The sequence below is a fragment of the Poecilia formosa genome, unplaced genomic scaffold (genome assembly GCF_000485575.1).
Source record: "Poecilia formosa unplaced genomic scaffold, Poecilia_formosa-5.1.2 Scaffold321, whole genome shotgun sequence".
In the NCBI taxonomy this organism is placed as follows: domain Eukaryota; kingdom Metazoa; phylum Chordata; class Actinopteri; order Cyprinodontiformes; family Poeciliidae; genus Poecilia; species Poecilia formosa.
The window spans coordinates 96,315-120,064 of NW_006800260.1; the positions used below are offsets into that span (position 1 = coordinate 96,315).

General features: G+C 39.6%; 2 protein-coding genes across 11 annotated transcripts in view; both read left to right on the top strand.

Moving 5' to 3' along the window:
• The window catches only part of LOC103152656 (ena/VASP-like protein), a 40,232-nt gene extending 28,469 nt beyond the window's left edge, over positions 1–11,763 (top strand). For 4 of the 9 annotated variants that reach the window (XM_016661290.1, XM_016661286.1, XM_016661292.1 and 1 more), the window contains 10 exons: positions 4,560–4,626; positions 7,628–7,695; positions 7,846–8,087; positions 8,167–8,291; positions 8,873–8,912; positions 9,117–9,168; positions 9,276–9,333; positions 9,415–9,475; positions 9,710–9,767; positions 11,141–11,763. In XM_016661290.1, the coding sequence (XP_016516776.1) occupies positions 4,560–4,626; positions 7,628–7,695; positions 7,846–8,087; positions 8,167–8,291; positions 8,873–8,912; positions 9,117–9,168; positions 9,276–9,333; positions 9,415–9,475; positions 9,710–9,767; positions 11,141–11,208 (839 nt within the window). In that variant the 3' untranslated portion in view covers positions 11,209–11,763. Of the gene's footprint in view, positions 1–4,559; positions 4,627–7,627; positions 7,696–7,845; positions 8,088–8,166; positions 8,292–8,872; positions 8,913–9,116; positions 9,169–9,275; positions 9,334–9,414; positions 9,476–9,709; positions 9,768–11,058 lie in introns of all 9 variants that reach the window. The other 5 variants (XM_016661287.1, XM_016661288.1, XM_007573214.2 and 2 more) reach the window with 5 other exon arrangements.
• Positions 11,764–13,442: 1,679 nt separating this feature from the next.
• On the top strand, positions 13,443–19,732 carry LOC103152658 (transcriptional repressor protein YY1-like). 2 transcript variants are annotated; one of them, XM_007573219.2, is made up of 5 exons: positions 13,443–14,331; positions 15,948–16,110; positions 17,308–17,368; positions 17,837–17,995; positions 18,642–19,732. In XM_007573219.2, exons 1-5 carry the CDS (start codon positions 13,782–13,784, stop codon positions 18,822–18,824), a joined length of 1,116 nt encoding a protein of 371 aa, XP_007573281.1. In that variant the 5' UTR covers positions 13,443–13,781; the 3' UTR covers positions 18,825–19,732. The 2 variants fall into 2 exon arrangements, with proteins under 2 accessions (XP_007573281.1, XP_007573282.1); XM_007573220.2 differs by having other exon boundaries at positions 13,451–14,331; positions 15,960–16,110.
• Positions 19,733–23,750: the final 4,018 nt, after the last annotated feature.

Below are 23,750 nucleotides of genomic sequence, written 5' to 3' on the forward strand. Positions count from 1 at the left end.
TTGCACTGGAAGCAAAAATAAATAAATAAATAAATAAAAAGACATAAACTCATTGACCTAGCATGAATGCTATAATAGGAGAGTTATAGAAAAAAGATGTTTCTTTGCTGTTTAAACAGGTGTGTCTACTGCGCCCTCTGGTGGTGAGGTGGGTTCAAGCGTGACCTCGGGTCTTCACTGAGTTTGTGATGGATTTACTTAAGGAGTTTAATAAACCCACACAGAGATCTTCATTTTATTTTATTCAAATAAGATACCACAAAGATGTAAATTATCTTAATTAAATTACAGCTAGTCCTTTATAAGCTTATCTGTATAAATAACTAGGATCTCTTCTTTCATGTTATAGAACAATTAGCTCAAACTAAGAAAAAAAAAACCCAAGATGGCAGAATATATTGAAACCTGTACTTTCCAGGAACTTAAAGGCTACATTTCTGATTTATAATTCAATAAAATCAGTAAGGACCTGGTCACTTCCGTACAAAATATCAAGTAACCAGTTCGCTTCATGGAGCAAGCAATTTCAAATTTTGAGAATGTGTCAGGGCTTTACAATATAGCATATAAGTTAAATTGGGTGTATTTCATGGACGTAATGCATTTGACTATAAATCAATTTGAAAGAATTATTTGACTGGTAGAATATAAGAAAAATTATACTGGTAGTTATGACTAAGACTTTTCTAAAATTACTTACAACAAAAGTATTGTGTGCTAAATATAGCTGTAAAAGTTTTTTTGTTTGTGGATGAAAGACATAAAACAATCTTCCATCACTTCTCAGTTCTCAATATTTTCTGTACGCTTATGTTAATTTATTTAATGCATTTTTAACATTCAAATCTGCTAAGATGTGCATTTTATTGTACCACTGTGAAATATTACCGAGTTTGTCAAGCATGCATAGAATCGTGATGTTGATACATTATATTTCTTACTCTAAGCTGGTTGAATTTCATTTTGCAAACAAAAAAAATGATGCACTCTTAACATTATTATGCAGTAGTTTGCTGATGAGTGAGATGAAGCCGATATCTTTTTTTTTTTTTTAAATGGTTTTGTTGGCTCTAGTGGCCTTTATTTGAAAGTAGTTCGGCAGGAAAGAGGGTAATGAAAGAGGGGGAAGAAGACATGCGGCAAATGTCACCAGGCCGGGAATCGAACCTGTGACCACCGCCACGAGGACCAAGGCCTCAATACATGGGTTGTGTTTTGCCCCCGCGCCACCACAGCACCCATGAAGCCGATATCTTTCAGAGAGGCCGGGTCTCTGTGCGCCTTCGCTGTGCAGCAGAGAGAAAATTCGACCTTTTGAAACATTAACCAGAGTTGCTCGCTACGCGGCTGCTGCTGTCGCTGCCGCTGCCGGTGTCATTTACATGAAGATGACAGACGATACCGTTGACTCAGTGGAGTAGACAGGAGGGCAGGTGAGGAGAGGAAGAAACATGGGGAGGGAGGTGATGGATGGGGACGATGATGATGATGATGAGGAGGAGTAAAGGCAGCTTAAGGCAAGAGATGGTCAGAGGAGAGTGTGTCTGTCAGTGTCTCTGTCTCTGCTACGGCCGGTTCCTCTTCTTCAGCATGTCATGTAGGTAAAAAAAAAAGAAAAAAAGTGTCTGCTGTGTTTCTGTCTGTGGTTAAAACTGTGCTTGATTTGTGTTTTTGAGTTTCCTTGTGTTTGTGTGGAGAAAAAACAACAACATTGGTTTGTGAAGAGCCAAAGCAGAAATTATTTACCGGAAAATGCCAATAGACCCAAGTTGACATTTGCCAAAACATTTGGATAAATGTTACAGTTACTTAATTAGAAAGTAGTAATTTGAAGTCCTCCGATTTCTTATTGAGCCTCTCATGACTGACACTGAGTAAAAGAAACATTTTCAGACCTGAACTAAATCTGTTAAACTACGGTTCTCAAACTTGCAAGAAGTAATTATTACTATCAATGATTTGCAAAGTGAATACAAAGACAAAAAGAAAAACGATAAAGAGCTGGTAAGCTTCAACAGCCAAAAAGATGAATTTCTCAGATAAATTGCAAAAATTATGTTTGGTTCAACAAAGATTAAAGGAAGTCTGGTGGAGAAAAGTACGAGAACTTCCAGTTTAAAACAGCAGCAGGGAACAGAAAACTATTGGGACAAAGCTGGTGACAAGTTCTGCTTAAATGGATCAGAGAATAACATCAAACCCAGTTTAATTAGATTATAATTTCCTGTTTAAAAGACCGATGTGCTCTGGGAGCAGGATAATTACTATTAACAATACAGGCAACATCATTTCTTTGGATTTTTGGGATTTTGTTCTTGGAAACACTTCCCACATGTTCACAAAACGGTACAGTTTGTGAAAATGGGATACAAACAAGTCAATATTTTTTAAATACAGTTATTAATAAGCTGTAGCTAAACACAAGCAGCCATGTTGGATTTAGAAGTCTGTAAAGGTAGGAAGAAAGCTACATCCTTCAAAATGTAACAAAGGATGTGCAGGCATTCGATCAAAATGCTGACGAAGGGACCAACGGAGGCAGATTAAAATATCCCAGTGCTAAATGTTGTATCAAGAAATGTCATCAGCATACAGCCTCATTTTTTCATAGTTTTGAGAGAGATACCAAAGAGACTAGAGCAGAGTACATCAGGCAGGGCGTCAAAATGATGAACATGTCAGTAAAGGTTAGAAACTCATTTCTTGTGTGTGTTTTAATAGTAAGTCTTTAACCTTTAACTGAATATGTGTATCTAAAAATAAACAGTTTGGCCCACTGCTGCACTTAACATGCAGAGCTGAGGAGAAGAGCTGAGTCTTGGTGCAGTGGGACTCACCTGGTGTCAGTGGGTCCACGACCAGCATGATAAAACTCCTTTTTGATACAACTCCTTTTTGATACAACTCATTTTTGCCCGAGTATTTTAAGGGAAAATGCGACACATGCTTGAGATTACTGTGGCAATAGATGTTTGATGTTTTCACGTCACTTTCAAATCGTTTGATGCGACTGTATTCTGTTGGACATTAAATTAAGGGATTAAAAGTATTGTTCATGACTGACTCCTTTAAAAAAGACAGAGCTATGTTTTGGTGTTTCTGTCTTAAAAAACAAGAAGGAAAATGACTCCGCATGAATAAATACATGGAAACAAAGTTCTTTGTTTGTTTGTAAGGTAAACACCAGACCTACCAATGCTCACATGTCTTCAATCGGGTAAATCACCTGACACCAGGTTTGACTCGCGTCCTTTAATTCGGCCTGTGTTATTTTCGGATCTGTGTTACTTGATCAATGGGAGCCATTAGCCAAAGCCGCTTCCATCAGAGAGTAGTGACCCTGAAAGCCGTAGCGCTATTATGTAAAGCAACACTTTTCATTAGACGAGAACAGGACGTGGCGAATGTGAACATTTTTTTTTTTTTTAGTTCTGCTTTGTTTCACAGCCCTCTGTCGAAAAAGAAATCCACGAGATCACAAAAGAGAAGCTGTGAAACACTTTAAAGATCCAATGATCACAATCATACTTCATCCTAATACTTATTTCTTTAAAGAAACATTTTACGTATATATACGAATGTCTTCTTGATTCTTTGGTGACACATTTAATAACACCGCTGAGGGACTTCAGTCAAACTGGAGGCTTCATTGTAAAAAGACGACGAATCCCTCTGATTTTATTGTAATCCCTCAGCTTGAAGTGGCTTTTGCTCCCGTCTTATCGCGACTTGAAGTAATCACACACCCTATCTGGTTCTCCATCTGTAGATCTCCCTAATGGTGTTACAGGGATTACATTGCAGGGGCCCTGCAGCACAAACCGTAAAAAGAAAAACAGACTTATTAGTCACTTTCATCCTACGATGCAGCTCATCGCAAACGTATTCATACCCCTTGAAGTTTTTTTTTTCCACTAATGTACAACCACAAACCTCAAGGTGTTCAAGTGGGATTTTATGTGATGGACCGACACAAGGCTGTGCATTTATATACAATGGAAAGTAAATGGTAAACTCCTCTCTGATTAATATCCTGTTAGCTTAGGTGGACGGCTGCGTCTTCATAAGTCTGCAGTTGTGCCAAACCCCTTGCTGTCATACTCCACATGAACTGGAAACCACGGATTGTTTTCCTTCCGTTTCTCAATCATCTGCCGCTTTGTGTCGGACTATCGCAGAAAATCCCAGCGGAACAAAATAAAGTTTTGTTGGTGTGACGTCGAAATCCTTCTGCAAGGCGTCTCGCGCTGCGGAACAAAAAGCCAAAGAGCACATCCCTCTGGTGTTTAACTTGCCTTCACAAGAGCTTGATGAATCAATCTGCGCTCATTTAAACTGCGGATTAGCATGCTTTTCACCCGGCATTAGTCAGTACCCCACAAAGAGGTGACATAATGGTTAACTCCTGCTTAATTCCCCTGTCACTTGGGTGGTTAATTGTCTCGACTGGCACTAATTATAATGAACATCCAAGGCGCTGGTGATGGATTGTTGAGCACAGTGTTGTTGCCTTATCCGTATTTCTCTCTCTGCCTTTTTGCTCTGGTTTGATTCTGCAGGTCCAGCTCTCCAGCGGCAGGTCCAGAACGGCCCCACTTCGGACGAGATCGACGCTCAGAGAGCGAGGTGAAACACATTCACTCGGACACACACCGACGTCAGCGCAGCGATGGCTGCAGCGTCAAAAAATAACACCTCTGGGTTTGGACTTGCTACTTGAGGCTAAAAAAACAAAAAGAAACATCTTATAAAACTTGCACTTTGTTTTTAGGTCCTGTTTTATTGGCTTGTTTAATAGAGTCAAATTTCTTACTTACATGAAATGTTACTGTGTGTTTTTTTTTTCTATGTTTAATCAAAACACGTCTGTCCTGTAAATGAAATCTTGTTAAACAATCCAATTATTTCACTGGATTATATTGATAAAAGGAAACTTGGTGAATCTGTTTTTTTTGATGCGTTTACTTGTTTTATCGTCGTTTTTTGAGATGCTGATTGATTCATTTCACACTATTAAAACAGGAAGGTGACAGAAAGAGAGAGCAAAAATATATGTCACAAAAATTCAGATGTATTTTCCCCCTCCCCATTTTTTTTGTCTTTTTCGAATTAAAAATGGATGATGCTAGTGCGTTCCTAAAGTTTTCCGTAACATTCTACTTAAAGTCTCGGAAATCAGAGAGGCAATTTGTGTGTGTTTTTTTTTTTTTTTTTTTTGGGGGGGGGGGTTGCACTAGTGGCCTTTTTTTGAACTATAATTTGACAGAAAAGAGGCTTGAAATCGAAATTATGCAGTACATCCACGATTATAGCTTCCACACCAGCGTAACCACCTGGCAGCCATATTTTAACCATTTTTAATCCAGAATTAGACTACTTACATATGCCAAAAGAGAGACCTATAAAAAAAACAACACAAACGAAGCAATGGAGCAACATAAAAAGATTCCTTTACAAACTTAAACATGATACAAATTTTATTTAAAATAAAGAGAATTCCAGTATTTTTTTTGCAGCTGGTCCCAAAAACTGTTGAGCTACGACATTTGGCAAAAAGAAAAAGAGAAAAAAAAGACTTTTATATTAAGTGCAAAAGTAAACTTGGATGGTTTATTTAGCTGGTGCCTCTGTCAGGCAAAGGTTTGAAAAAATATTTCAGGAAAAGGACTCAAAATCTTTCAAGATTTGTCAGATCTTTTTGTATCTATGAAAAACTGAAACATGAAGCCACTGGAAAGCGGTCCATCTGATCACTATTTGGTCAGAGAAGAATCAAATCATAAAACACTTTCAATCTCTTAACAATAAAGACATTCAGCTTTAAATGTGCATTCTTCCATTCAGTCCTCAGCTGTTAGTTTCTTAAAACCTGATCAGGTTATCCATCCATGTTCTATGCACACTCATCCTGTCAGTTACTTATGTATAAATTTACACAGTAAAGTAAGACGAAATGGGAACAGGTACACTGAACCAAGACCTAAAATACGCTCCAGCTGTACCTGTGACTCTATCTTGCGTTATGATTAGTGAAAATATTGATATCACATAAACTGAATGAGTTGAGATCTGATTTTGCTGCCAGAAATCAGCAGCGCTGACATTTCCTCAGCTTTGTGTTCATGCTGCAGCTCAGCTCTGCTAATAGGAAGCAGCCGTCTCCTGAGGAGAGGAAAACAGTCAGAGTGACACGGAGAAAACCAAACTGGAAAGGAAGAAAGGATTCTTGGCTATATTTAGAGCTCTGCAGGAGCGTTGTGACATTTTGAGGCACCGACATCTGAAACAGTTGCAGCTCATGGGTTCTGCTGCGTGCGCCGCCGTTGACTTGTAATAATCACAATTGAGAAAAAAGATGGATGGGCGACTGAGAGATTTCTTCTCTCCCTTCGCAGAATCACAACTGGCTCTTTTCGTTTCGGTTTCAGTTTCCCAGCTCGCTGGCTGATCTGATCGCCAGATCCCAGGTTTTAGAGGGACACGCACGTTGTAGAAAATGGAGTAGATTCCATGTCTGCCGAACTATTCCCAGGATCGGAGCTGCAATCGTGGCGGGAGATTGTCTCCGCTGTCACATCAGATGCTCTGCTGTCTCAGCTCGTCTCCCGTCCAACTCACAGCTGGATGACTCTGCTTCCTCCCCACGAGCCGTCTCCTTCCCTCCCCTCCTAGGGTGTGACATACATATGCTTTGTGCATTATAAAAGAGCGCATGTCACAAAAAGACGGAATGAAAATGTGATTTTAATAAGGAAGAACTGGAGATGAAGGGGAGAGCGATGCCTTGGTTGGCAGATGTTTTCCAAAATGTCCAGTCAACTGGACGTTTTAAATCATCTAAATGAATGTTTTCTCCAGAATGGTCGAGACGGCATCTTGCTTGTTTAAATTGCAAACAAATTTTTTATTATTATTATTATTATTTAAACACCAAAATCAGGAAGTTGCAGAAATACCTGGATTTACTCAAAACACTTATGCTTTAAATAATGCCTGTTTTGTTTCAAATGCACAATTTATATATTAGTTGTTAATCTTTAACTTGTTTATTTAACCCAATGCCAAAACAATGTGGCATTGAGCAAGATATATATATATATATATATATATTTTCACATTAAATCGACTTATCAAAAGATATAGATGGATAAAATCAACAACAGGTAGACCGGGAAATTATTTTCGGAGGTTTGTTGGAGAACAGCAGCGTCATGGCGGCCAGGAAACAAAGCGGACGGGTCAGGGAGGAAGTAGTGGAGACTTTAAATCTGAGATAAGAAAATAAAAATCCAAATTTGGAACATCTTGTGGAGCTTTGCTCAATCCGTTATTATCATCATCATCAAACTCAGTAGAGTTTAGCCCAACTGCAGACCTACCCTGAAAACACTATCCCCGCAGTAGAACATGGTGGTGGAGGCATCATGCTACGGGGACGCCTCTCTTTTGCACTGGAGCAAAAAAAATTCAAGAGGTTTGAGTTCAGCTCTACAGATCCTCAGCTGTTCGTGTGAAGTGGTTGTCTCAACTGTTTTGGTGCTGGAATTGAATCAAATATTCAATGATTATGTTTTTGTTTTTTTTCGGATGATGAATTAGCAGCTGTGTTTTCTCCATTTGCTTTCAGGCAGATGATGGAACAGCAGCAGCAGATGCAGGCGCACATGGAGCGGGAACGACGGTCCTCCAACTCAGGTACACACACACACACACACACACACACACACCGAAGACACTTAAAGTTTCTACTTTCTCACTCACACAAAACAAGTGAATTGAAACCATCATTAGCAGCATCCGGAGGTAAATAAAACGTCTTCTTCACCTTTGACTTGATGTTTCCAGGTTCTCCTTTCCAAGGCCACCCTGCTGTGCTCTCCGTAGCCCCACCTGTAGTACCTCCACCCGTAAACATGGGTGGCCCTCCCCCTCCTCCGCCGCCACCGGGCCCCCCGCCACTGTCAGCGGTGGCCCCTCCTCTTCCTCCTCCGCTGCCTATAGGAGGAGGCAGCCAGGGGGACGAGGGCCCCGCGCCAACCGGCCTCGCCGCAATGATCGCTGGAGCCAAACTTCGCCGTGTCCAAAGGGTAAGACTTATTCATGGGGTTTTTTGGGGGTTTTTTATGACACACATGATGAATTGTTCTTTTGGTCATGATTGAGAAGCTGTCTAAAGTAAGTTCTGTGTGTCAGCCTGAGGACGGCTCTTCAGGTACCAAAAATGAAGCCAATCGAACGAGTGGAGGAAGTGGAGGACTGATGGAGGAGATGAACGCTCTCCTGGCCCGAAGGTCAGAGCAATCAACCCCAAAAAAATCCTCCTTTCTTTTCTTTCTTTCTTTTTTTCTTTCTTTCTTTCTTTACTTCTCTCTCTTTTTTCTCAGTTTATTGGTCTCAAGTGGCTTTTATATTTGGTGCAGTCTATACAAAAAAAAAGAAGCTAACTGCAAATTGTTAAATTTTTTTCTGAACAAAACATCAAACAATCGCAACATAAATGATGTTGCGGAGGAAAAAGTCGACACAATGTTCACTATTAAAGTGTTTGATTTTTCCGGTGATGACCTGACTGAGTTTTTCTCTCAGTGGGGTTTTAATAATGTTGGTTGATGAACAGTTAGATTTTAACTCTGCGCTTATGTGAATGCTTCTTAGGGCGTAAAATTGTGATGTCATAAATCATAGTTATTGACAAGTAAATGTGTTGTTAATTTTTTTTTTAAAGTTTTCTTTCTGTCTTTCTTTCCTTCTATCTGCCTTCCTTTCTTTCTTTCTATCTTTTGTGTCCACGGTCTATTTGACAAACAGAATTGCCATTTACTTATTTAGGTGAAATATGTCATTCTTAATTGAGGCTTCTTCTTTCCTCCAGAAGGAAAGCGGCTTCAGAGAAGCCTGACGACAGCCAAAACGTAAGTGGACCAGCAGCAGCAGCAGTGATGGATTGAAATTGTTCTAAATGTCAGTCAAAGCTATACAGTCGATGACGATGGTGGTGATTACACAATCAAAACGGCGTCACTTGTCAGTGCTTGCTGAGTTAAATGAAGATAAATGTAATTCCAGTGCAACGAAGCTGAAAAGCCATATTTTTTTCCTCCCACGTTTTACTCCAGGATGATGCAAACTCTTCGTCGCCCAACACTCGGGGTGCGCAGAATTCCACAGGTAGGAAACAACGTTAGAGCTGCACAAGCTGCTATTTCGCCAATCATCTGATTATCCTGCAGCAGGGAAAAAAAAAGAAATAATCACATTTTGCTTTTGTCACACAGACGGTGCGAAGAAGCCCTGGGACCGAGCGAACTCTGCAGACAGGTCGATGGTTTCGAGGTGAGAGCCGGGGAAGCTCAAACAGCAGCAGTCAGCGAAACAGATGATTTCCTAAAAAAAGAAACATTTTTTGTCCCACAGGTTACGAACAGCAGGAAGTGTCAGCGACACAGACTCGTTAGATCTCGACAGGATGAAGCAGGTGGAGTAAAACCAAACTGCTCAAACTGCATGGCAGCACAAAGGGAAAACCGACACGATGCTAAATACGCTGGTTTATGTTCAAAGTAAAAACTGTCTGTTCGCCACAGTTTTTACTTTTAAAGCCAAATGATAATCCACGCATCACCTCGATTACGTGACGTGTTCTCATTTGTTTTCTGTGAACTTCTGTTTCTACTGTACATAAAAAGAATGTCAATTTCTTGTTCTACAGGAAATCTTGGATGAGGTTTTCCGCGAACTGCACAAAGTGAAGGATGAAATCATTGATGGTGCGTTTCTTTTTTACACCCATGCCGCTGGAATGTTACACCCGGTTGGTTTGCACCAGTCTAACTGGTTATGTGGTTTTGTAACCACTAGGTTGCACTAGATACTTAGAAAAGTAAATGGAACAATTTAATAACTTGGTCTGAATGCTTGCAGTAAGTCCAGTTCATGTCATAAAATCAAATAGATGTAATTTTGAGCAGAGCTGTGGTAGTTGGATAGAAAATCTGCATTTGTAATGAGCAATAAATAATAATTAGTATAACATGTTTGAGAAATCTGTATAAATACATAATTAAACAAAACTTAACATGGGCAATTAAGCAATAATGTTCAATTATTGTTTAAACCTGTTATATTGGCACATTTTAGTAAAGATGTGTAAAAAGCCGCAAAGGTATTTGTTTTATTCCAGCTGTATTTTCCACTGAAAAACTGGCCCAGTTCGCTAAAGCGAGATTATTGTCCTCCCACTGAGCATCATGGCAACACAGACTTAGGGCCTCATCCAGCCTTGTTTGTAGCCATTTTTAAGTTTTGAAAATAACTACATCGACACCAGATATGGACAGTTTTAGATGAGTAACTATCTTGTTATTGTCCAGTCCCCGGAAGAGCAATATAAGCGTTTTAGCTCAAAGGCGCGTTCGCTTGTCTTTACCGATAATAGAAATATGGATTTCTGTTAAGAAATCCATAAGTTTTTTTTTTTTGTTTTTTTTTAATTTTCTGATAAACTAAAAGTAGTAAAGCATAAATTTAAAAAGTGCTTCAGTTTCATTTGTCCTAAAAGGATTTTTAAGGAAGCTAAGAATTGTGGGACCACAAAAAAAAAAGAGAGAAAAACAAGAAGAACAATTAGAGATGTTTTAACCCGGAGGCCGAAGTTAGCTGCTTCTCCAAGCCTTGCAGATTTTTGCCATCACATCAGCATCCATGTTGCAACATGTTTTCATATGAAACATTGTTCCATAAATGCCTACAGTCAAACAGTGATTACAGTGGCGTAGAGGTTTATTAGAGTGTTTGCATAAACAGGTAGGATTTTTTTTTCTTTAGATTGGAAGTAAAATGGCAGGTTCCCTGTAGTCTCACTACATCTCCAGATGCGAGGGAAACGGTTTTATTTTTACCGAAGCCTCTCGGAGAGCAATATCACAACATGCTGATTGCACATGACGTCCCACGTCAAAACATGAGAAATGTCCCTTTAAAATCGATTGTGTCTGTCTTGACAGAAACCTGCCTGCAGTTTAACCCCAACTTATTTCCCCGTCTTCTCTCTCCACACAGCCATTAGAAATGAACTCAGTCGAGTTAGCACGACATAAACTTTGAGAGCTGAATCGCTTTCTCAAACCATTGCCCCCTGCAGCCGCTGCTGAGGCCCTGAAGACGACGAGGAGGAAGAGGAGAAGTCAGGAACAGAGGCCCAAACTGTGACATCCAGTCGTCGTCTTCAGCGATGCGGCGCCGTTACTGTAACGCCTCGGCCGCGTCTGCGTAACATTTGGTTTGTTTGTTTCTACCGTGAAAAAGGGCCACATTCTCGCACTGATTGCTCCGTTTTGTTAACATGTTTCGTCTGTTTGTCTGCCCGTCTCTCCTCTCTGCCTTTGGTCCAAAGGAAATTTATGAAATACAAAATTATTTTATTGGATTTTTTTGTTTTTTCTTTTTTTTTTCTTTTTGGAGTTTATTTGAAATATGTTTTGTTAATATAATTTTTCCATGATTATTATTATTTCTATCATTCTAATGATAAAATGATAGTAACGATGTTTTCTTGCACATCAATGTAAGTCGGGGATTTTTTTTGTATTTTATACATTGTTTATATTAAGTTTTGTTTGAGTTACATTCACAAGCAGTCTCTCTTTTTTTTTTGCTTTTCACCACCTGACCTGAAATATTATAATTATGTTTAATTTTTCTTTTTTAGTTATTTTTCCCTTTCACCAACACCAAGTACATTTGGAACCACCACAGAAACTTTTTTTAAAAAGAGAGAGAAGAAAAATAGCCTTCAATGTGAAACCAAGAACAAAAATAAACTTCTTTTGATAATGCAATCTTCTGAGGTAAAAAAAAATAAATGAATAAATAAAAACAAAACACCAGAGTTTTTGTGATCTTGTTGTTAATAAAAAATGTTTATTGGCTGCAAAGATACGGTGCAGTATTGTTCATTTTATTGTCTCCATTTATGACAAAGTGCTTCCTGGTTTGAGGAGGGGAAAAAACAAAACGAGTTTCAAATGAATTCAAATAAAACTGTGAACAATGTCTTGGATGAATCGGTGTCTTGTTTTTTGTGCGTTTTGTTTTGGTGATTAAACAAGGATCACAAAATTACACCTGGTGCAAATCAAGAATGAAGGCAACAACTGAGCTACTCGCATTTATGTCTTTAATATTTAAGGTTGAAAACAGTTACAATGCAGTAGCATGCAAATAACTTACATAAAATATAAATAAAGAAATGGGCTAGGTGAGTCAAATACAAACATTACTCAACCCATTATGGAGGAACAAAAGTGACTTGGTGATTTAAATGAAACTGGAAACATGCAAAAAATAAACAAGTGTGTCCATAATCATTTATCTGTCATTATTTTTCTTACATACTTTATTATAAGAAAATAATTGTGTAAATCATTTGAATATTAAATATGTTAAAGACATATTTTAATGTTAGTTATCACAGCATTCATTTGATAATTTTATACAGTGCATGTGGGTGCAGTGGTTTATGAAACTATTTAAACAACCAGAAAGGTAAACTAGTGAATGCTCAAATCTGATTCGCTAACGCGCACTTCAGACCGATCACCTTTAACTAGCAGTCTTAGCTCCACCCACTGACTTTCAGGGGTTAGTCTGGCAAACAAATAAATGATGCTGTGCAACAAAATGACTGTTTTGTAACAAAAAAAACATTTTATTGAGTATATCTTTAATTAAATGTATGTATTTATGTCAAATTTTTATTCTCTAAAGATAGAATAAAGTAATTAATCAGTGATTTATTCATCTGTGACACTTTTGACCCTGAATAATTTGATTAGATTTGGTCGAGTGAGTGGTGCAAACTCTGTGGTTGTTAATGTAACTGGTCTGATGTTATCTTGTGCAAATTAAGCAGTCATTGTTATGGTTTCTTTAATAAGGAACAGTAAAAGTTTAAATAATAGCACTGTGCAAAGTGCAGACACATTTTGCAAAGTAATAAAGAAACTCTTAAATAATAATGTGATTTTAAACTATAATAAACTTCAACATTAAAATACAAAAATATATTTATTAATTATGTTATTGGTGTATTTAATTTATCCATTTCTGATTTCATGAAATTGTCACATATGTGCATTTAGTTATTTTTATTCAATGTGTGGCACTTATGGTCTTCCATATACTTAATTAGAGGAAGATTTTTTTTAATCATTGGAGGTTTAACTATAATTATGTTTTTTGATTAAAAGAGATAATTTTATTGACATGCTGCATATATATCGGATAAGCATAAATTACATATATAAAATTAAATACATAAAAATATTCCAGACATGTTGGGCAATCAGAAGAGTTAAATAAAAATAAAATAAAAAACTTAAAAAAAAAATTGCGTTAAATGAGAGAAGATGTGAAGTGTGATCAACATCGTATGCCAAGTAAGTTAACTGTATTTACACATATTTTTTAGATGAATTATGAACATCGTGAAACTCGTCGGATATTTTAACAGCCACATAGCTTGGAATCCCCCCTGGATCCCCATGCCACAGCAAACCCGTTCTCGCTGAGCTCACTGAAATCTCGCGATTATTGCATATGACAGAGCATAGTGGCGACGAGAACTGGCTTGGAACGCAGTGAGGAGAGTTGTTATCGAAGAACAGGGAGAGGAGACGGAGGCAGGAGCGGACGAAGGGGGTGTGTGTGAGAGTGTTTGTGAGGTCCAAAAACAAGGAGCACAACACGGCGTGAATGAGAGAGGCAAACTGGCGGATTTCAACATGGCATCCGGAGATACGCTGTACATTGAGACAGACGGCTCGGAGATGCCGGCCGAAATCGTGGAGCTGCACGAAATAGAAGTAGAAACGATACCAGTGGAGACTATTGAGACCACGGTGGTCGGCGGGGATGACGACGACGACGATGATGATGATGGGCAGCCCATGATTGCGCTGCAGCCTCTGGTCACGGACGACCCCAGCTCGATCCACCACCACCAGGAGGTTATCCTGGTCCAGACCCGGGAGGAGGTGGTCGGCGGAGACGATTCGGACCTGCACACGGACGGCGGGGGTGGATTCGAGGATCAGATCCTCATCCCAGTGCCAGCACCTGGGGTCGAGGATGAGTACATCGAGCAGACTTTAGTGACTGTGGCTGGAAAAACCGCGATGGGTCGGGTGAAGCGAGGAGGCGGCACCGGTGGAAAGAAAGCAGGCAAAAAGAGCTATTTAAGCGGCCCCGACGCTGGTGGGAGGAAATGGGAACAAAAGCAGGTGCAAATAAAGACTCTGGAGGGAGAATTTTCTGTTACAATGTGGGCATCGGGTAAGTAACTTTAGCCATACAGTGTCTGTAAGCTCCGTTGCAATGAGGCCTCATTCCCAGGGCGTTGTCCTGCTGCACCAGACTATTTCCTGGAGTGCTCCGTCGCGCCGTTATAAAAATCGACGTTTAGTCCGGTTTTTCGATGCAAAACCCTGCTATGCCATATGGAAATGTTTTTGTTTTGAAGGGAAGCCATGTTTTAGGTGTTGCTGGGCGCCGCCATATTCCCCGAGACTCGTAAGTATGGCGGCGGCCCCGAAAAGATGGCGATAGACGCGGCCGGGCAGAGATGGCGGCCGTGCTCCGGGTCGGGAGAGAGCTGGGTCTAACAGATCTGCAGGCCTCAAAACTGTGGCGCACTTTCAGCGCAATTATAGCCACTGTAGCTCCGGGCGACTGTGTTAATTCGGGTTTAACTTTTATATAGACGATATTCTTGTAATTACGAACTATTTCTTGAGTATATTATTTAGCCGTTAGCTTTGTCTGGTTCCTGCGGCTGACAGTTAACCACTCCTTATGGCTTAAGCCTTTAAAAGCAACACAGCGGAGGGACACAGCAGTCAGTAATCAGTCAACATTATACAAGTATCTTTCTAAAACACTCCAGAGCTAGTATTTAACAGGTCCATTAGTGAATCAAACACACTGGTAAAACAAGTTGTCTAGCCCGTTTAGTGAGAGCCATACCTTTTTGTTACTCTATTTTTAGTGCTCTCTGCTGGCTGGTGAAGAGTAATGTTAGCAGAAATGCATTTTCTGACCTAACAGTGTTTTTAAAAATGTCGAATGTTGAGGATGGAAATGCACGTAAAACGTCATTTATAAAATTAATATAATTAAGAGACTGCAAACTTTGTGACGTTTGTGCTTAAAGGCCCGTATTAAAATATGTTGTATTAATGACTCGAGTGGAAACAACTACCCTTACATAGCTATTTTTTTTTTAGAAAATATTATAGAGAATGTAAAATATTTGTGATGTTTTGCAATTTAATCGATACATTTTTGTCATTAATTTATTTTAACAAATTCGGTTTGATCGTATTTTAAAGTATAAAATAGTGCACTTAAAAACTGACCATTTTGAACCGAAAGCAATATTGATTTTTGCTCAGACATTCCATTAAATACAGCATTTTACTCTTGCTCGGGCCTTTATTATTGTGCAAAAAAATCTTTATCAATATATAATCAAATAATTAGTGAAACAATACCTTCATAACCTGTTTTCAGCAGGTTATGAAGGCATTTGATTTAAATCATCACCCCTTAACTTGATGTGTATATAGTTATCATTTACAGCACTTTTCATTTGAATGTTATGGTGGAATGTATCCTACTTTTTTTTATCATGTTTAATCGTTTAAAAAAAATCAAAATAACAATGTGGTAAGTATAATTGCTGTGTAATATCAAACTGCAATTTTGTGATTACTACAAGAGTGAGGAAGTGATAAACGTATTCATGTTATTCACTAATTATGCCGCACCGAAGTGCTTGTTAGCATAATCAGGTGGCCTGCATGCTGTAGCAGATGTTCTCCAACTCCCGAGGCTTGTAGCCAGGGTTCCATCAATATGTTATCGGTTCAGTCTCTGTAATGTGTTCCTAGATGACAATAAAGACATTGACCATGAGTCAGTGGTGGAGGAGCAGATCGTCGGGGAGAACTCTCCTCCAGATTACTCCGAGTACATGACGGGGAAGAAGCTGCCCCCTGGTGGCATCCCGGGGATCGACCTCTCAGACCCCAAACAGCTGGCTGAATTTGCCAGGTGAGAGCGTCTCTGCGTCAGCGGCTCCCGGCGGTAAACAGACGTGTTTACACTGTCAACACAGAGCCCGTGAATAAGCAGGCAGCTGCTGAAGACGCTGTTTTCTGTTGCTTCAGTTTTAAATGTCAATACTTGCATTTTAAATATTAACTTAGAAGTGTTTGAGTTATTTTGCGCTTTAATTTTGATCCAATGTTTCGGTTACACGAGCAAAAAGCCCTGTTAAGTGAAATTGATGGCGCACACAACGTGGTACATGGCAGAGATCAGAGTCTATTTTTGTGTTTTTATTTTTAAACACAACAGCTCCTACACATTTAAACCCTGTTTTCACACACAGAGACCAAATATGTTGATGTGTAAAAAAAAAAATGAGGTGGTGCAAGTGGAGTTAATTTTAAACAGGCCACAACTGCATGTTTACAAAATTAAGGTGTAAGGGGGATTCATATTTAAAATATATATTTGATATTATTTAATCTCAACATTTTAGCACCAATATTTTTGTTCACAATTCTCACCAACAGGAAGATAAATGCACACTTATTCAAAACTGAAGCACAGTGGACATTTCTCAGGGTTTTTTTTTTTGTTTTTTTTTTTTGTAATGTTAAAAAAAAGAAACATTTAAAAATGTCCATTGTGTTTCGGTTTTGAACGAGCCGCATCAACACACAATAAATTCATGTCTAAAGTAAAGTTTGTTCTCATTTTTTGAACTGAGCATTGGCTCAGCTGAAAACACCTTGACTGAAGTTTCCTTAGAAAGTTTCCTGAATTGGTTCTTTACCAACAGCCATAATCTTGGGCTGAACTCTGATTTCTCAGCAGATACAACAATCTTTTTTTCTTTTTTTTTTTTTCCTAGTTCCAAATTCTGGTTTTCCTCAATAGACTGCATATTCTTTGATAAGGGGGAGTAGTTTTGAAGCCATCAAGAACAAAGAATCACACCAGCATTCTTATTTGTGCATCAAAGCGTCCATTCCTTCCCTTTATCTGATTTTATTTGACCTGCTGAACAGGCCAGAGTTGATTCAGGGGGAAAATCGGCCAGTCCCGATCTTTGGCCTATTGATTGGTGCATCTCTACTTCAACGGGTTGCATTAAACTTCTGTTTAAACCTTTTGTTAACAGAGTGATTTTATCCGTGTTTATTTTTTCTAACCGTTTATTTCCCCCTCCGCTCTCATCAGAATGAAGCCCAGGAAGGTGAAAGAAGACGACGCTCCCCGAACGATAGCCTGTCCCCATAAAGTGAGTCTAAAGATGCTGCCTCTCTCAAGAACCCTTTTGAAATGAAATTCACTGTTCACGCAGGTTTAGCTCTGCCTGTTGCTCTCTCTCTTTTTCTTTTTTTTTTTTTTACTGAAGGCTATTGAAAAGCATTGATAGCACTTGAGTGCTCTGATGCACAATTACAATCAGGCCACTAATGTAATGGTTTTCTTTGCTCTGCGAGCAGTCTGCTCTTTTTCGTTCGGGCTGTTGGCAGAGCATCGCCTCTTCAGCACGGTATAGATCTGTTGTTCTACTCTTTTCAGAGCCTCTTTCCGAAAGCTCGACAAGATGCTGAGAGCACTTGTCGCTGACATTTGTATGAAAGGAAACGTAACCCCGCTCGCACATCAATAAAATATCGACACTGTCGCTGCGACGAACCTCCCATTATTTGTTTGTCAACTCAGCGCCGTGCTTCCCTTTTTATTCGTCCTTCCCCCACAGGGCTGCACAAAGATGTTCAGGGATAACTCGGCCATGAGGAAGCATCTGCATACCCACGGACCCCGCGTTCACGTCTGCGCAGAGTGCGGCAAGGCTTTCGTCGAGAGCTCCAAACTCAAGCGCCACCAGCTTGTCCACACAGGGGAGAAACCCTTTCAGGTCGGTATCAGGACTAAGGGTGTCCGAACATCCTTAAAACGTCTTAAGCTCATGTATCTAAAATTAAGGCTTTAATGTGAAAGTTTGAGTCGTGGACAGACATTATTTTCCCTTTCGGATCAATAAACTATTTTTGAATTTGAATTGAATTGAATCTTCATTGCGTTCTGTGACTCGAGCCGGTTGCAGCAACCGCTAATTAGCTGCCAATTAGCTTTCTAGTGAGGTTTTTTTTTACATCGATCATGGGTAAGTATACGTATATTTACTGTCAGTTCGCTGGAAGATGTTCGTCTTCGCCGTTAGTTGACTTCTGTTGCCAATCCGTATGATCTTTTTATTTGCAATTGTGTTTGCACATTTCTGTCGTGTTACATGTCTTAAATTCTTTCAGAATGGTCTTGAAGTTTAGTTGATGAAACCTGCAATGACCCAGCTAATTTAAGTAAACACTGTTTAAATTATCTTGAGCTAATGAGCATTAAGACCTTGTTGATCTTTCTTTATGGTAACTACATTGCAGTAATTTATTACATCAATTTGTACTGAATGCATAGAAGATTACATTAAAAAATAAAAAAACAGAATCAGAGTCGAGGGACTTTCCTATATCAACAGATTAATCGTGTTGTTTTTCTTTCTCCAGTGTACCTTCGAAGGGTGCGGGAAAAGGTTTTCTCTGGACTTCAACCTGCGCACACATGTGAGGATCCACACCGGAGACCGGCCCTACGTGTGCCCGTTCGACGGCTGCAATAAGAAATTCGCCCAGTCTACCAACCTGAAGTCTCACATTCTCACACACGCCAAAGCCAAAAACAACCAATGAGAGCCCGTTTGTCAGCGTCGAGCCACGAAGGCGAAAAAACAACGTCTTTTCAAGACGTGATGAAAACCTTGAGACTCATTGATTTATACAAAAAAACAAAAAAAACACAAAACGAAAAGGTCTGACAGTTTAAAAGACATAAAACACTGAAATTACGTTGTTTGTTTTTTTTCCTCCCCAAATCCTCCTTTTTTCCCCCCTGCTGTCACGTTGGATGAGGAACACAGACACGACCCTCCCAGCCACCTGTCCCCATTTCTCTATTGGCACTTTGCTACCAGAAGATGGAACCCAAGGACAAACATCAGAGATTTATTTTTACCTGAGAAGTCAGAGAAACAGTGGTATATATTATTACTTTTATTTTTTGCTTTTATTTCCCTCCAAGTGTGCATATTGTACACTTGTCTCAGGCCGTGTTTAGCGAAACAGTTTTTCTCTCTTTTATTTTCCTGCGTTACAAGATCATACCGATGACACGTTACACCCGAATCACACATAGAAGGAGTCGAAAAACCAACTGTATGTTTGCATTTCTGCCATCTTTGGTTGTACTTTTCTCTAACCACAGAATAACCTTGTATACTTGTATTGTATGGCTGTATTAAAATTAAGTAGACATAGATAGAGGTGTGATTTAAAGTGTTAACCAATTAAACTTTTAGTCATGAGTTGCTTTATATTTTATATTAACTGTCTTAACACAGATGAATGAGTAATATAATCGTACTCAGCGGCGGTCACGTTGAAGGTTCTGACGCGTACGTGGTAAAGACTGCGAGACCATCACTTCTTTGTTAGAATGTAATGTACAGAGGTCAGCCATTATCTTCCTTTTGTTGGTATTTACACCCATGTATTTCAACTGACCACAATAAAATGGGTCATTCCAACTCTGTCAAGCTACACTCTACAGTTTCTCTCTGTGCATCTTCTTCAAGGGGTCTCTAAGTAGGTGTTGGTACAAATTGCTAAGGGGCTTGGTCACAAAGGAAGAAGATTTTTCAAAAAGTCATTAAAACTGCTGTATGTAACTTATGTCAACAATATGGTTTGTAACATTTTTGAAAAACTGTCAGTATGTTGTAACAGAATAACATGAGACAGATAAGGTGTAAAAAATCTAGTTCCTCTGCCTTTTTCTCTTTGGTCAGAAACAACCAGTCAGAGCTAAAAGGAGTGTCTTGGCGCTGTCAATCATTCTTGTATACACGTTTCCCACACTCTCCCCTTTGCTCTCTAGTAATATACAGCTAGTTAGCATGGCTACTAATAACAAAGGATGAACAGCTTTTCTTGTAACGTATTTTTTTTCCCCCCAACATTACCATATTTAGCAGAAGATTGATTGACAGCACTAAGACCCGCCTCTTGGCTCTGAATGGTCGTTTTTGACTGAGTGTATGACCATAGGGAGGTGGAAGCGGAGTTTGCTTTTTTTTTTTTCTTTTACTATGATCTGTCTCATGTCATACTATCACAACATAGTGGTAGTTTAAGCAAATATGTTAATTTTTTTTTAATAAAACTTACATACTTTTATGTAACTAATTGGACAGTGTATTAAATATTTAGTTCTTTGACAAAAGTTGTTAAAAAATTTATGTGGCATGTTGAGAGAAGAAGGGGATTTAATTACACATAAACACTAAAAAAATAACCTTGTTTAACAAAATATATCTCAGGAAAAAGTTATGGCACCCTTCAGGAACTGATGAAAACTCTGCAAGATTACATTTTATTTCATAACTAGCTCAATGGCTAACTGTAAAAAACTTTTAAGAGTGTATTTTTGCTCTTAAATTCTGGAATGGAATGGGAGTCGATGCTTTAGACTGATACGTACTAAACCAATATGGAGCCAAGTCGAGAATCCTCACAGGTTTGGAGAGAAAAAGACAACCGGTCGGTGAAAAGCATCTATCAAAGTTTCCTGCATGTGTTGCAGCAGGTGGAGCAGACTGACTCGCTGTGGTCAGATGAAATGTCACGCAGTAAGTCGAGAGAATTAAAGCCAGAAGGCTGACTTTAAAAAGAAAAAAAAAAAAAACATCTTGCAGGCTTTGGAGCAACTCTCCCCTGACGTAGGCATCATTTGGAATCTGCAGGTACACCCTAAACATCCAGTTTATACAAGGCCGGCAAAAAAAAACAAAAAAACGAGCTATCCTCATCATTGGGTAAAAACAGATTTACAGACGAATTTATAAAGCTGGCCTTTTCCAGAGTGCAACAGCAGATGTTATTAGCAGGAAGTAGAACACCGCACGATATCTTGCATCTGTGTGTTTCTTTTCGGGATCAAGCCAAACTAAATCTAACCGTCCATAAGGACAGACTGTCAGTTTTAATTCGTTTTGAGCTCAGGATAACGTCCTAAAAGCTATATCCCTTCAGGAGGATTTCCATCCTCCTCTCTCGGGGCTCCGTTGGCACTTTCTGACTCGCCTCATAAGTCCATTCCTTTTTCCGCTCAGCCAGCAGGATTAACACAAACAGGCTATGTCAGCGTCCCGCTAAGATCCCGCTCTTTGGATCCCTCCCGCTGCAGACTCCAGACCTGCTCCCATGGCCCCCTTCGGGCCCCAAACAGCAGCGGCAGTGCTACTATCCGTGGTGCTGATCTGCAGCCTCCGGATGTTTAATCACCAACTCTCTGTGTGTTTAAAGAGAAACATCCTGTGCTTTGAAAAGTATTTATGCCTCTTGACCTTTTTCTCATTTCGTCACGATGCGAGCAAAAAACTTCAGTTTATTTCACTGGGATTTTTAGGTGAAAAACGAGGAGAAGGTTAAGTGACATGAAAAGTAGACGTCACATGGGTCAAACTCAAGGCCTAGGAGCCAACTAGCTTTTTATGTGGTCCTCCAGACTCCATAAGGACACATAAATCAAACTTTCAAGATAACAGTTTTGTGCTTACATATTATTTTATCAATCAAATCAGTTTCTGATTGACAGGTTTCTGTCAAGTTCTAGTCCGTGATCGATGTGCCGAGTAGCAAAAGGTCACATTTACCGTCGCACATAAGCGCAAATACTGCAAAATTCCTTGCAAATATTTCTAAATTAGCACCACCAAGTTCGGCTCATCACAGAGACGGTGGTCAGAGTTAATGAGAAGATACCTGGAGTTAAAGGGAGGGTAATCCTGAAAGAAAACCTGTTTTATGGTTGTGGATCAAAGCATATTGATGAGTTACAATGGCCTAGTCAAGGTCCAGATCTTAGTCTAATTGGAGAGACATGAACAAACTGTTTACATTCACTCTCCATCCAGTCTGACAGCTGTTTTCAGAGAAGATTAGTCAAAAGAAATTGATATACATTACTTGTGCAGCTAAAACTTTCGTAGCACAGTTGATTGACGCCACATTTGTTTGATTTTGTAAATGTCTATGGTGCAGGTTGACTTTTCCTAATAACACCCCTGAAGGGATCTGTAAACATTAATATCTTTAAAATGACAGCGCCACACAAACACAAACTTTTGACAGATTTTGTTTGACGTAATGGAGGCGGGCGGGACCTAACTTCACTCACGTCTTATTTTGTGCCGATGTGTCACGTAAAATCCCTTTAAACTCCACTATAACGCACTGTAGCTGTGGAAAAAAAGTTCATGGTTTACGAATACTTTTTTTTTTTTAAGCAAGTGTTAATATTTGAAGAGTTTCCTCCTGAGCTTCTCCCTGTTAGAAAACTCCTGTCCCTCTTTGCCTGCCAGGTGAGGAAATCAAATAATTTCACCTTGGCGCATTTGGGATGTCTTATTGGCTTTCTTAGCCTCAGAGTTTGAGCTCAGTGTTCCTACTTTAAATTCACACCTAGTGTTGTTTTGTTTTGTTTCATTCTCTCTCTCTTTTCTACCTGGGACTAACTTTTGACTGAAGTGACGTTCGAGCCCAGCCCCTCCTCCCACCGCTTGTTTTCGTTCGTGAGTAAGAAAGCAAGTCAGAGTATGTAAAGATGATTCCTCTTGGGGATATCTGTCTCTTCTTCTCCTCTTCTTCTGAGGGAGCATTTATTTACAGCACTGGATGTTTTGATTGACAAAAGCGGGGGGAGACGAGTGAATGCACTACTTGTTATGCAGCTGAAGTCTGTCAAGCCTTCAACACCTGCTCTCTTTCAGATGCTTATTTCATTACAGCTTCCCTCTCTCCCAGGAGTTCAAATCCTTTTCTTAAAGAGAGAGGGGTAAAAAAAAAAGTTGTCCCACATGTTTACCTGGCCTTTGTTCTTTTTCTTTTTTGTTATCTCCATCACTCTGCCTCTCTCTCGTTATTTCTTTCTTTCTCCCTCTCACCCTCTGATTTGGTCAAGTCCTGGCTTATTTGCAGCTGAGTGGGATCTCGCCAGCAATCTCAGCTCCCGAATCTTCTTTCATTAGTTCCTCTGCCTCTCTTGTGCCGCTCTGACGGCGAGCAAACGCGGGTTTATCACACCGAAGCCGAGCGAGGGAGATAAGACTAAACCTCTTTCTGTCTGTGTGGTGTGGAGACACTGCAGCTCTCTCTCTCCGGTGGTTTAACATTTGTCTTACGCTTCCTAATAACACCCCTGAAGGGATCTGCCTCCTCCTTGTAAAGCTGAAGCTTCCAGCTGCACACGGTCTGGTTTTAACACTCAAATAATTTACACTTGATTCTTGGTTCACACACAGAGAGAGAGATCTTCACTCTTAAAATGCTGAGCTTCTTTGAAGGTTACACCTTCCTCGACATAAGATGAGGCGCTGCCAGTGAGAATCCCTCCTTAGCTTCTAAATTGCTTCTTCACAGCCAAATTGCTTGTAAGACAAGTTGAACGGTAATAACTCTATTTCTGTAGGTCAAATCTGTTCACACATTTAAAACTGTTGAAGTCTGCTTTGTGCGTGCGTGTGTCTGTGTGTGTGTGTGTGTGTGTGTGTGTGTGTGTGT

Excerpts from the sequence above, each read along its gene's own strand:
- LOC103152658 (XM_007573219.2), top strand. The coding sequence starts at position 13,782 with ATGGCATCCGGAGATACGCTGTACATTGAGACAGACGGCTCGGAGATG. Across the intron at positions 16,111-17,307 it reads CAGCTGGCTGAATTTGCCAG|AATGAAGCCCAGGAAGGTGA; the intron begins GTGAGAGCGTCT and ends CGCTCTCATCAG. Across the intron at positions 17,996-18,641 it reads CAGGGGAGAAACCCTTTCAG|TGTACCTTCGAAGGGTGCGG; the intron begins GTCGGTATCAGG and ends TTCTTTCTCCAG.